The sequence below is a fragment of the Mus musculus genome, chromosome 9 (assembly GCF_000001635.26).
Source record: "Mus musculus strain C57BL/6J chromosome 9, GRCm38.p6 C57BL/6J".
Taxonomy (NCBI): Eukaryota; Metazoa; Chordata; class Mammalia; order Rodentia; family Muridae; genus Mus; species Mus musculus.
In genome coordinates this window covers 111,271,799-111,286,241 of record NC_000075.6, presented here as the reverse complement: position 1 = coordinate 111,286,241, position 14,443 = coordinate 111,271,799, and the positions used below count along the sequence as shown (strand labels likewise).

Sequence of the window (14,443 nt, the reverse complement as noted above, 5' to 3'; positions counted from 1 at the left end):
CCTACATGTGCACACCCCCACACAGTAAATAACTCTAATAAATGTAAAGGCAAAACACAACCCATTTTAAAAATGAAAATATAATTCACAATATACAGATATACATGTGAAACCGAAATTTGAAAAATAATGAAGAAACTGTGCAGTGAGTGGCTGTCATTAGGGTGCATGAAGGACAGAACAAGGACACGCAGGCTCTTCTTATCTTTCAGCATTCTGAATCTTTTAATCACCCAGAGTCTTGTGTGCCCAGGCCAAAATGAAATATTGTTTGCTGAGGACTTCCTTTCTTATGTCCTGTTGCTATGGATAGGTTCATGTCGGCTGCCTGCAGCCATTCATTAAGTGGACCCTGGTTGCCTGGGAAACCAGATCTGCTACCAAAAGCAACAGCAAAGCTTCCTGCTCACCAGGCACCTTTCTGATCTATCTCTTGCTCCCGTGCAGTGCTGTCAAGCCATAGGAAGCCAAGTCCCCTGACACTGGCTAAGAGGTCATCTAAGAGGTCATAATACTTAGCAGCGACCCGCTCCTCCTCATCTGTGACAAATATGCTCATGAGAAGTGCAGCAGCAGCTTAGTAAATGTCATACCTCGGTGTTGATAAATACCATTCCCCATACATCCAGCTTCACACATACAGTGGGGTTCCCAACTCAGGTCTGCAATCTTACCCATCTTACTCACCAAGCCAATCTCCTCAGCCCTCATTTTTAAAACAGCATGTGTTCTATTTAATGTAAACTTGATTTGTTTTAAAGATTCTCTCTCTCTCTCTCTCTCTCTCTCTCTCTCTCTCTCTCTCTCTCTCTCTGTGTGTGTGTGTGTGTGTGTGTGTGTGTGTGTGTGTGTGTGTGTGTGTGTGTTGGTCTGGTGCTGCTATGTATTCAAATGCTAAATTCTGTACCCCAAGATCTGATTGTTCTAAGACAAGGAGATCCTCACATATATCAGCCTTTGTTGTGTAAACCTGGACCCTGCCCCCGCCCCAAGTTATCCCTGATTGGTTAATAAAGATGCTTACACCCTGGGCTGGGTGAAGAAAGGGGTGGAATGAACTTTCCAGGCCCAGGGTTTCAAGCAGGGACCCTGAGGAGAGAAGAAAGGAAGAGGAGGAAGAAGTCACCATGGGGTAGTCGCTGTGGGGTAGGTAGATCGTGAGCACATAGCCATGAGGGCTGGCCTGATGGAGTAGGAGCAGCCCGGGGCAGAACATAGCAAATGATATCTCGGGGTTATTAACAGAGAAGTAGACAAAATAGCATGGAGGGTTGGTATCTGCCCAGCTCTAGTGCTGTAAGGCTTATTATAAATAGTAAGGCTTTGTACCTTTTATTTGGGAACTAAATGATCTAAGGTGGGATAGAAAACACACAAATTTAATACAAAGTGTGTGTGTGTGTGTGTGTGTGTGTGTGTGTGTAGGTGTCTGCCACATATGTATTTGTGTACCTTCAGGGGCCAGATGAGGACGACATTGGTCCCCTGAGGTTGTAAGCCACCCAGCATGGGTGTGGGGAATTGAACTCCCATCCTCCTAATCCCTGAATTAACCAAACTCCCATCCTCTTAACCCCTGAATCATCCCTCCAGTCCCTCCATTATGGAATTTCCAAAGGTCCCCAAGAGATAACTCCCCAGGTGTTTGCCCTCAAACTTTAACCATTAGTAACTCTTGGTAGCAAATAGGGAAGGGTGTGTCTCCTCTATAGCAGCTAAGAGCAGGGACACAGACCTACTCAAACTGCCAGTTAAGGATGGTGTTTGGAAGACATTCTGTGGGCTATGTCACTAAGCCTGGTCTGATGGCGTCTTCCAGAGATGGACAAGGGTTATTCACCCATGTTGAAGGAGCAGCAAAGAAAGGTCTCAGTATTGTTGTTGTTGTTTGGAGACAGGCTTTTTCTGTTTCCCTGGCTGTCCCGGAACTCACCCTGTAGACCAAGCTGGCCTCAAATTCACAGAGATCCACCTGCCTCTGCCTCCTGAGATTAAAGGCTTGCCCCGACACCACCCAGACTGTAGTTTTCATATTTCAGTTAACAGGTTCTTTTTTTTTTATTCCTAGAGGAGACTGAAGCTGTATGTGACTTTGTCCCCATGTGGTCCATGTAGGCCCGTGCATGTGCACGGTTCATGTGTAAGCCAGAGGTTGATGAGAAGTGTATTCTTCAAGTACTCTCCTGCTTCAGCCTGTCTAGCTAGTGAACTTTCTCAGAGGATTGTGTCTTCACCTCTTGTGCACTAGGATTATGGATAGGTGACCACATCCACCTGACATTTATGTAGATACTAGGAATCTTAGTTATGGTTATTATTGCTAAGATAAAACACCATAACCAAAGAGACTGGGGGAGGAAAGGGTTATTTGGCTTACACGTCCACATCACACTGAAGGAAGTCAGGCCAGGAACTCAAGCAGGGCTGGAACATGGAGGTGGGAGCTGATGCAGAGGCCATGGAGGGATGCTGCTCGCTGCCTTGCTCCTCATGGCTTGTGTTCAGCCTCCTTTCTTATAGAACCCAGGATGACACCACCACACTGGGCTGGCCTCCCCCACAGCCTCATCTTATGAAGGCATTTACTTGAGGTTCCCTCCTCTCAGATGATTCTACCCTGTGTCAAGTTGACATGCAACTATGCATCACAGGATGTAACCTCTGGCCCTCAGGCTTGTATGGCATTCTAAGTCTCAGGTCTTTATACTTACTGAGCCATCTTCACAGCTCACAAACTGTTCTCTCTCTCTCTCTCTCTCTCTCTCTCTCTCTCTCTCTCTCTCTCTCTCTCTCTCTGTCTCTCTCCTTCCTTCCTTCCTTCCTTCCTTCCTTCCTTCCTTCCTTCCTTCCTTTCTTCCCTTCTATTCTTTCTTCCTTTTCCCTTCTTGTTTTTGTTTTGTTTTGTTTTGTGTATTTTCAGACAAGGTTTCTGTAGTTTTGGCTGTCCTGGAGCTCCCTCTGTAGACCAGGCTTGCCTCTGCCTCTGCCTCTGCCTCTGCCTCTGCCTCTGCCTCTGCCTCTGCCTCTGCCTCTCTGCCTCTCTGCCTCTCTGCCTCTCTGCCTCTCTGCCTCTCTGCCTCTGCCTCTGCCTCTGCCTCTGCCTCTGCCTCTGCCTCTGCCTCTGCCTCTGCCTCTGCCTCTCCGCCTCTCCCTCTCTCCCTCTCTCCCTCTCTGCCTCTCTGCCTCTCTGCCTCTCTGCCTCTCTGCCTCTCTCTCTGCCTCTCTGCCTCTCTGCCTCTGCCTCTGCTTCCCAAGCCCTGGGATTAAAGAGGTGCACTGCTTAGTCTGATTTTCTTTTCTTTTCTTTTTTTTAACTGCTCTTTCAGTGGCAGTCATTTTATCTTTTGGGGTCATCATGGTTTCTCTTGTGTTTTTTAAATACATTATATATTTTTTGATAGCTCTCTGCCTCTACCACATGGATCCTGGGGACTAGACTCAAGTTGCCAGGTTTGGCTTCATAGGGTTCACTAAGGCAGGCCATCTTTGAAAGTGGCCAGTATGATATGCCTCAATGTGATATGCCTCCCACAAAGTCTCCCTCTTCTACTCTCCTAACCACAGACCTGAGGTTACAGCTTTATACGACAGACTCCTTAAGGGAAATGTCTCCCTAGTGTCAATTGTGGTCTACCAAAAAGCAGCAGCTAAAGTCAGTATACAGAGGGAATAAAGCAGATGTGTGAATGGGGTCAGACCTATGGACAAGAAATTTATTTTGCTTCTACTGATGAAACATCAGTGCTCACCTCTAGTAGTTAAACTCGGTAGACTGAGTTTAACTTCCTCACGTCTTCATTTAATCAGTTCCCATTCTATAGGCTTGGTTTGGTTTTTGTTTGTTTTTAAGAGGAAACAGTACAGACCCCTTCATAACCACTATTCACCATATTCCAAGCATGTGGCTGGTCAGAGGGAAGACTGAATGAGCACAAGTCACTGCCTAATAAATGGAGTTAGTACCTGAGATCAGCCATTGGCATTAGAGAAGGGTGGTTACGGAAGACAAGGAGGCTAATGAAGGTTGGCTAGCCTGAAGAGTCAATGGTGGTTCTAGCCATATACAAAATGCCCCTGCTAAATTCTATGTACATGCTATGCATGTGCACACCACCTGGCTTTTTATGTGGCAACTGGGGTTCTAAATTTAGATAGGTCCTTATGCTTTCATGACAAGTACTTTATCAGTTCCAACCTCAGTAAATTCTTACATTGGAATCCTAACCCTCAACATTGACAGTGCTGCAAGGAAATGGGTTTGGTTAGTACAGACAAGAAAAGGCTCCTCACTATAGGGAGACTATCATGTGTACTGTATGGATGCTTCTCTTGTCAATAAAAATCCTATAGCCTATAAGAAAGGGTAGAATAGACACTTGGTAGGCAGAAAGGATTCTGGGATAGAGCAAAGCACAGGAGGACATGGGCCCTGGGAACCAAAGAAGGACACATGGAACCTGAGCAGAGGTAACCTGCCACATGGCAGAACTTAGATCAGAATAATTGGGACATTAATTTTAGGAGCTAGTCAGAGAATAAGCCAAAGCTCATGGCTAGGGTGTTTGTAAATATATTTTGAGTCTCACAGTCCTTATTCTGAGAGTTTGGGGACAAGAGGAAAAACAGCTTTTATACTGCACGACATGGGGGCAAAGACAGCCTACTATAAACCAGGAGAAGCTTGTTGCCAGTCAACGGTCATTCCATGTAAATCTGAACGATGGCATTGCCTTATTCTTCTCTTACACCTTCCTTATTACTTGACACTAAAAGTACTAAGAATATTTCTATAACTCCTTCCATGGGTGTTTTGTTCCCAATTCTAAGAAGGGGCAAAGTGTCCACACTTTGGTCTTCCTTTTTCTTGAGTTTCATGTGTTTTGCAAATTGTATCTTGTATCTTGGGTATTCTAAGTTTCTGGGCTAATATCCACTTATCAGTGAGTACATATCATGTGAGTTCTTTTGTGATTGGGTTACCTCACTCAGGATGATGCCCTCCAGGTCCATCCTTTTGCCCAGGAATTTCATAAATTCATTCTTTTTAATAGCTGAGTAGTATTCCATTGTGTAAATGTACCACATTTTTTTGTATCCATTCCTCTGTTGAGGGGCATCTGGGTTCTTTCCAGCTTCTGGCTATTATAAATAAGGCTGCTATGAACATAGTGGAGCATGTGTCCTTCTTACCAGTTGGAACATCTTTTGGATATATGCCCAGAAGAGGTATTGCAGGATCCTCCGGTAGTACTATGTCCAATTTTCTAAGGAACCGCCAGACTGATTTCCAGAGTGGTTATACAAGCTTGTAATCCCACCAACAATGGAGGAGTGTTCCTCTTTCTCCACATCCTCGCCAGCATCTGCTGTCACCTGAATTTTTGATCTTAGCTATGCCATAATCAGCCTCCAAACGCTGACACCTCTACATACACTAGCAAGATTTTGCTGAAAGGACCCAGATATAGCTGTCTCTTGTGAGGCTATGCCGGGGCCTAGCAAACACAGAAGTGGATGCTCACAGTCAGCTATTGGATGGATCACAGGGCCCCCAATGGAGGAGCTAGAGAAAGTACCCAAAGAGCTAAAGGGGTCTGCAACCCTATAGGTGGAACAACAATATGAACTAACCAGTACCCCCCGGAGCTCGTGTCTCTAGCTGCATATGTATCAGAAGATGACCTAGTCGGCCATCAGTGGAAAGAGAGGCCCATTGGTCTTGCAAACTTTATATGCCTCAGTACAGGGTAACGCCAGGGCCAAGAGAAGTGGGAGTGTGTGTGTGTGTGGGGGGGGGGTATGGGGGACTTTTGGGATAGCATTGGAAATGTAAATGAAGAAAATACCTAATAAATAAAAAAATAAAAAAAGAGTATTTCTGGCCGGGCGGTGGTGGCTCATGCTTTAATCCCAGCACTTGGGAGGCAGAGGCAGGTGGATTTCTGAGTTTGAGGCCAGCCTGGTCTACAGAGTGAGTTCCAGGACAGCCAGAGCTACACAGAGAAACCCTGTCTCAAAAAAACCGGGGAAAAAAAAAAGAATATTTCTTATTTTTTCATGTCTTGTGCCCTGATGTTTGTCAATACTAAATTTAATTCTTTAAACATGTCAAATTTCAAACACTTCAGTTACACAATAAAGTTATCTTAAAAAGAAGTATAGTTTAAAATTTAAAAAAAATATGTATGTCTATATATGAGGATGACATTGGAAGACGAAAGAGTTTCAGACCCCTTGGAGCTAATTACAGGTAAATGTGAGCCACCTGATGTGAGTGCTGGGTCCTTTGAAGGAGCAGTACCATCTCTTACCTGCTGAGCCTTCGCCAGTAACTAACATGTATAAGCACTAGTTATATAGTTATAGTGTAGTTCATACTACATTTAAAGAGGTCCTTATGCTGGGGCTATTTTTGCCTTAACACAAATACTTCCTTATTCCACTGCCTTTTTACCTCCTCTGCCCTAGTTTCCAGCACCCGCCTAGCCCCCATGGACAAGAACTATTGGTAGTAAAATAATCCCATTGACAAACTCTAATCATAATCTATAGAACTGTAATATAAGGACTTAAGCATTTCTGAAATCAAGGTGGGTTTTGTTTTCATTTCTACATACCTTTAAAAGTTAAGCATTAGTGCTCAGTGGGATAGTTAACACATCCTAACCCAGTGTTACAGTGTATGTTAAAAACCATGGAGCTTCCGTGCAGCGGCAGGGCAAGTCTCGCATGCTTAAGGCCCTGCACTCATTCCCTGGCCTGAAGACAGAAACCAAACCAAGCTCAAAGCCTCCAAACAAATAACCACTCAAATTACAAAGCATTTAACCCCCAAATTTAGAAGCACAGCATTCAGTACGGAGTAGAGTAAGGAGCTAAAAACAAAAGATGTTAGAAGAGACACCAAGAAGGCATGTGTGAGTAAAGACGTAGGAACGGACAGACTTCAGCTTTTAATCTGACAGCCAAACCACTGGAAGTTTTTGAGTAGGAAAGTGGTGTTATCTGAGAGACTGTGAAGTAGAGCTCAGTCTGGTTGCTTTGTGGAAAATAACCCATATAAAGTAAATAACCGAAGCAAGGTTATCTGCCAAGGAATACACCAGAAGGAAGGGTAACACATGGTCACTGAAAGACAAACACAAGGCTTTTAACAGCAATTTTATTCATAATGATCATAAACTGGAAACAATCCAAATATTCATCAACATTGAATGGATCAACTTGTACAATGAATGGACTGTGACACAGAAGTGAAAAATGAGGTGTTACACTCCACAACATGGACTACTATAGCAGACACAGAGAACAGAGGATACAACAGTGTATTTAATTCCTCTTGATATACATTTAAAACAGGCAAAACTAACTGACAGGCAATACAAGTCAGACCAGCAGTTCTCTATCTGTGAGAGGCAAAGGGCACCTACTGGAGTAACAGAAATATTTCCTACCTTGATCTGAGAGGTGCATTCACAGGTGAATATAAAAAGAAGTGGACACTGAATATTTGTAAACTTTTATCTCAATGAAAAAGCAAAGACATATTTAGAGTGATGTAACTAGGACCAGTAGTGTTATCTTCCAAATAGTTCACCTTCCTCCCACCTGTATGGAGGAATTTGCACTTGAGATCTGGTGTGGCTATGGGCTTACAGAGCCAAACTTTCTTTTCTCTTTGCCCAGAGTGGGCTGTCGACTCCTATTGAGTATATCTGCTTAGTCCCCAGGGTAGGTAGGGACAATTTAAAGCAGGAAACAGTGAACTTTTCCAAAAAGTATTTTAGCTTGTGTTGCACACAGTGTCACAACTACTCAAGTCTGCAACTGTAGAGGGGAGCAGCCATGACAGTTCCTAGACAGACACGGCTCTAACTCCTGTAATAATTTCCTCAGAGAAGGATGGGCCAGGACAGACTTGGCCTGTAGGGGTTGGAGTCTGACAGCTCAGACAACCTGTCACAAACAACTAAACTTTTGTCTGCTTCCGGCAACTTCAGCAATCCTGATGCAGAACTAAAACACTAAACAGTTTGCTTAGTGATTATTTGGGAGGCATCAGGGAGACGCTACTGGAAGATAGAACAAAATAACGACACAGGGACAAGTTATGTTCTAGAGAGGTGCCCCTTGAGATGAGCTGGGAGATGGGACATCTACCCTTTATTAAAGAAGAAAAAAAAATACTTTGTGGTGGCCATTGGCTGCTTTAGACAAAGTATACATGAATTCAGTATTTGGTCAGTTTCAAGGCAGAAATGATAGAGTATTTATAACGTTCTTACACTGTAGGATGAAACAACTTTTTAAATACGAGATAAAAATGAGAAACCCTTAACCTGAAGGTTGACAAAAACCTAGTTTTGCAACAGGATCAAATCTCTGGATGACTGTTGTACCTACTACCAAGACCTCAGAGTGAACTAATTAGTGTGACTTCCTAAAACTGTAAGTCCAACTAAGAGAATGATACTAGTTTATCTCTTAAGTTGAGCAAAATGGCTTAATGAAAGAGACTAATAAGCATCTGGCTTTCCAACTTAAGACTGAAATGTCTCATTTACCTAGAAATGAAATTCAGAAGCATGAAACAAGAAAGCAAGAAAATACAGCAAATCTAAAAGTCCATGTTAACTGGATGTCATCTGGGGGTTTTCTCTCTGGGAGATGATGTGGGAATTCCACATTTTTTTTTTTTTTAAATGAGCTGAAGATCTTGTAGTCAGAAGGGCTGACTAAGACATCTTTCTCAGAAACAAGTTTACTTACTTTTAAGTTCCAGGAGAGCCAGAAATCATCTGTAAAGGAAAGTAAGTACTAAATAGCATGCCACTTTCTCCTAGGGTTGATGCCTACAAAAGGAAAAATGGACATTAACTTTTTGCAGTCTTGTCTTTCTCCAATACTGAAGGTGATTTTTAGATTACTGAACTCAGTTCAATCTAAGCAGTTATCCAATGTTTTCCCTCTATATGTAGGTTCCTTTGGAAATTAAAACAAAATAAAGGCTCTGTATTATGGACTTAACACTAGAGAGCTGATTTTTGAGTACACCTAGGTTTGAATCTTGACATTACTACTAGTTTACTAGGGTAAATTACAGTCTGTTTTCTTAACAACATTCACATAATATTTGAACCACATGCTAAGCACTGCACTAAATTCAAGAAACACAACAATGAGATTACTAGTCGCAAGTAAGGTGAATTTCATTTCTTAATTTGCAATACATGGCTAAGAACTATTCAGAGAACAGGCAAAATGTCCGTGACGGTCAAAAAAGACTGTGAAGGTTTCATAAAAAACAAAAAAAACCACACAAGTATTTATTTGCCCAAGCATTTGTTCAAATGCCAGGCACTAGAGATGAAACAATGGATTAAACGTCCCTCTGGTCCAGTCTAGCAATGACCAACGCACAGTAAGAGATGCTAAGTAGAAAGGACAGGGTGTTCAGCACGTGTAGTTGGGTACCTGGCCTAGAGGATACCCCTGAAGCTTCTTAGATGATATGTAAGCCAAGTTCTGCAAGATGAACAGAAGTTTGTCTTCTATCTACCTTGATAGCAATGAAGGCAGGGGAGTGGTATGAGTGATCTGACTGTAAAGCCATCTGCTGAAGGGAAAGTGAGAGGAAGAGCAGGTCTGGGAGAAAGAGCCAAGATGTGAAAGAGCAAAGAGTTAGCAATATTAGCAACTATGATTTACAGGGAAATCTCAGGAGACAAAAATTTGGAAGTATCTGCATACAGGTGATAACTAAAGTCATAGAAAGAGATCAACTAAGGAAGTAATGTAGGAATATGAGGTAAGGGAGTCTTAAAAGAAAACAAAACAGAACAGCAAACAAAACAACCAGACAGACATACTTAAGGAAGAGGTGACTACAATTACTGGAGTTGGTGTCTCTGCAATGCTACAATGATTTCAAGAAGGCAAAAATACTGACAAAACACACTGAACTTGAGTGATCTGATGGGCAATATGGGAGCCTGGGCAAGCAAATATTTGAACTAGTGGGAATGAGAGAAATGGGAAAGGACAGTTAAGGACACAGAATTGTTGTTGCTTTAAATGGCACTTATTTGAACTATATTCACTGATACCACAGGACCAGTAACAACTATATATTTAAAACGGAAAAAGGAAAGAAAAAACTGCCATGCAGCTAGAGTTACTTCCAGAAATACAAAAAACAGCAAAACACCTTAAACCAGAAGTTCTCAACCCATGAGTCTCGCCCCTCTGGGGGGTCGAATATCAGATATCTATCCTGCATATTGGATATTTACAATTCATAACAGTAGCAAAATTACAGTTATGAAATAGCAAAGAAATAATTTTATGGCTGGGGGTTACCACAACATGAGGAACTATATTAAAGGGTCGCAGCACTAGGAAGGTTAAGAACCACTGCCTTAAACGAAGAAAAAAACAAAAAATAAGACTAGTTACAGCAAACTTGCTAAGGATTAATTTAAAAAAATCCCTTAGCTTATTTATATCTCCCCCATATTCACACAGTGGTTACATGATGCAAACTAGCTTTATTATCACCTTAAGCAAAACACAAGAACTTGATAGAATGCACAAGATATTAATATTTAGGGGACTAAAATAGAAAGTAGAAGCAGCTTTCAGGACTTCCAATCATTCTCTCAAATAATAAAAGTATTTTACGTATTTATTGTGAAAGGTAATCCACAAAGCTCCTGGGAAACTACCAGTAGACTCATTTTCCAGGTACTTAAGCTCATTCTTTGATAAGGAAAATGTCAATCTGACACTAGCTTTTCTCCTCTGAACTGCTGGAACTAGGCTTCCCTATCAAGTATACACCATCAGCTTCCGCTGGAGATTGTTTCCTGTCCTTTGAAGTAAGATGATGTATGCTTGGTGGGGGAGGGGGAGGTGCTGGCACTTTGGGAGTAATGGATGACTCTTCATGGCATCAGGCTGTCTGACCACCATAGGAAGGAGAGCTCTTCTTGGCTTACCTGCCAGCACAACCCTCCAGGACTACAAAGGTGCCCTAACCCTTTCCAGCACTCTCTGGAAGGAAGGGCTTCTACCTTTGGTTTAGAACCACTGATCTAACTTTGGCTCTTAGACTCGTGTGGCTTAAGCATCAGTTCCTTCCAAACGCTTGGTTGTAATAAGGTTCCTCGAATGTGCAACACGACAGTGTGCTGCCGTATTTAAGACAGAACGGAGCACATCAGCTTGTAAACTGCACGAGGAGGAGTTACAAATCAGTGCTGCTTTTAGATCAGGCTTCAGGTTGAGCTTTACCTTAAGATTGTCTTCTCCACAGTTAGAAAGTCTGATAACATCATAGCACAAAACCAATGTCTCCAGAAATAGGAATTATTACAGTCTGTGGATAAGGTTGCTTCTTGAGATTTAAATATTTTTACTTGTGCACTGTCTTAACTACTCAATGTGCGAGACAGTTCTAAATTCTAGAATAAATCCATTTCCTACACCTAACAAAATCTGACTCATCACTTCAAAATAAAGTGTCTCCCTTAAGCATGGTTTCCTTATAAAACATGAATACCCATGCAGATAAGACAAACGAGCTAAAACCTTCAGAACTCCTGATCTTGAAGTGTAAAAGTCTTTCCCCTTTACTGTTTGGATAGGGCCAAAGTTCTGTCTAGAGCAGGGAAAAAAAAATTACTGACTGGCAGTGATCAAGATTCCATACTTACCATGGTCCTTTGATAGATGAGCTGAAAAAATTGCTCCAGCTGTGAAAAAATAAGGAGCAAACCACCAATAATTGGTTATTCTTAACTCCTGATAGTAAGAAACTCCTAAATCAGGAATTTAAAATAATTCTTGCTGCTCCAACACCAAATTGATTACTTCCTCCATCCGTAATGTCACCATCAACTGGGTAGGTGGGGATGGGGGGATTGTATTTACTTAGAAATATGCTTTAAAAAATAATCTTAAATTCTGTTATCTAGATAAAATACCTCCACTGTGTTTATGCTATTCCTTTTCAGAAACTTAATTTGATATGTGAGTTTCTGTAAACTGGCTCAAATACACTTTTAAGGAGTTGGTCATTTCAAACCACGTGTCACACTTTCCACTGTGTCAAAATAAGAGCTGAAACTTTTGGCATATATCTTTAAACCATTTTAAAACCAGACTTCTAGTTCAACTGACAATATCAATACTAAATTTGTTGAAAATCAGTAATAATAAAAGGAAAGAACAATGACTTTTCCATTAAACTAAGTTTTTTAAAGGTGGTATTCTTATGCTTCAGTCAGTCCCATGTTGCCAAATGAGATGGAGAAAGGCAACTTGTCAGAAAGATTTCAATGCTTATCAATTTGAACATCTGTAGTAAGTTCAATGCTTTCCAACCATCCAAATGAGGAAATGTGAAAGAAAAATCAAATTAATTTTCCCTTTTCAAATCAACTTCTTGGACCACAACGGCTTACGAATCATTTCTTTCTCTCACAAGATCATCCCAACGAGGATCCATTTCAGTTGTGGCAACTCGAAACAGTGCTTGGAGATGCTCATCCGTCAGTGGCTGGCTCAATGTGTGCTGGTTTCGAGTTAAATATGCAAAAGCCTTATCACAGATCTGGTTACTATCAAATAAGGATGCCACCTTATAGGCAACCCCTTTGATAATTGGGTAAGCTTCACCAGACAGTCCTGCATAAAACTGTCCCAAGTCTTTGACTCTGTACTCATTCCACAGGTCAGTGTTGGCCTGAAGTTTTGTTAGCTCCACTCTTACAGAAATAGGCGCATATTCCGGTTTAAAGCTAAATGGATTTGAGAAAAGTTCTAAGTCCTTTTTAATGAACCTGAGGTCCTTAAAATGTCTCTCAAAATCTTTCTGTAGGCGGGAGATCACCATTTGATACCTGTCAGGATCAAATATTTTTTGATCTTCCTTAAACTGCTGTTTAAGTTCATCAACGATTATACTGAAGGCAGGAAAGTCTGTTAGATTTACTTCCTCCATATGTCTCTGAAGTGAACTCAGCTTACCCTCAAAGGTGCAGATGCGTTCAAAGGCAGCAGCAGCAAAGACTTTACTGATCTGCAGTTCTTCACTGATCTCTCGAAGATAGTCCATAATATCTACCAAGAAACCAAAATCACAAAGCCACTGCTTGTCTGAGAAATGAACTGTTGTTGCCCCCACTGAGACCAAGAACGCCTCGATTTCTTTTCTTAGTGAAAATATTAGTTTTAACGTTTTGCCTCTTCTCAGCCAGTTGTTCAAACACCGTCCGTTAACTCTTTCACCATGCTCTGACTCAGACTCAGTTAGTAGAGGCTGAAACTCCGGTCGCCTAACACCTCTGGTCTTAATCATAACTACCCATTCAGATATGGTATTTATGATCTGATTAATATCAACATCATAAGAACTCAACAGTTCCAAGTGAAGAAATCCCGAATAGTGGATTACGTTCCAACAGTTGGGACTCACGGCCTTCTCTCTCATGTAGGAGACCAGTCCGGAGTTCTCGCCGATCATCCTTAAAGTGTGGGTCGTGGTCAGTCCAACCATTCGCTGTAAGCTGAGCCCTGCTGTCTGCAGGGCTTCCAGAATTGCCGACATGAGAGCCCCAACACTGAAGTGATGAGTCAGGTTGATAATCGTCAGAAGATCTTCTTGCACCTCCAGGTCGCGGCCGACGCCACGGATGAAGACCAGCAGGTAGTTCTCATAGGCCACAAAAGCCTGGTCATCCAAAGCAAGGGAATAGGCCTTAAAGTCCCTGGCTCGGTTAAACAGCTGGCTGCGGAGGTTGCTGTCAATGCTCAGAATCCTCTGCCGTGTGATCTCTGGAGACAAGTCAATGCCTTCCAGGACGCCGACGTGATCCGGCAGCACCTCTCTCAGCAACACCTCCATGCACTGGTGTACGAAGTCACCCTCACCCCAGCCGCGACCCTTCAAGGCCAAGAAGCGGCAGAGGCCGAGGCCTGCCCGGGTCGCTCTCTCCTCCGGAGTGAGCACGGCGGCCAAAGACATGTCACCCTGCCGCAGACGCTCGACCAGGGCCGCGCGTTCCTCGTCCCCTACAAACCGCTCGTAGAATTCGTGCTCGGCCTCGTAGTGGCGCCTCACGTCGCGTTCCCGAGTAGAGGCGACCAGGCGGCGACACACCAGGCACAGGGCCCCGTCACCCTCCGCAGGCTCCACCACCAGGTATCGCTGGGTCCACTCGGGCCGGAACACCAGAGCCTCGTCGACTTCCATCCTAATCCTCTTGGGCGTCATCCACATTCTGCGGAGGCCACAGGAGAACGCCGAGCTCTGAGGCCGCAGCAAACGGGGAGGAGCCCGACGAACGCCAAGCACCCCCTGGGTTCTGCGCCAGATCACCCGAGCAGGGGTGCACCAGCCTCCGCCAGGGCACCTCCGTTCCTATTGGCTGGAGATTTCGTA

At 43.0% G+C, this 14,443-nt stretch overlaps 1 protein-coding gene across 1 annotated transcript; it reads right to left on the bottom strand.

The window, feature by feature from the left end:
* Positions 1-7,148: 7,148 nt before the first annotated feature.
* Epm2aip1 (EPM2A (laforin) interacting protein 1) lies at positions 7,149-14,397 on the bottom strand. Its single transcript, NM_175266.4, has one exon. It carries the CDS (start codon positions 14,279-14,281, stop codon positions 12,461-12,463), a length of 1,821 nt encoding a protein of 606 aa, NP_780475.1. The 5' UTR covers positions 14,282-14,397; the 3' UTR covers positions 7,149-12,460.
* Positions 14,398-14,443: the final 46 nt, after the last annotated feature.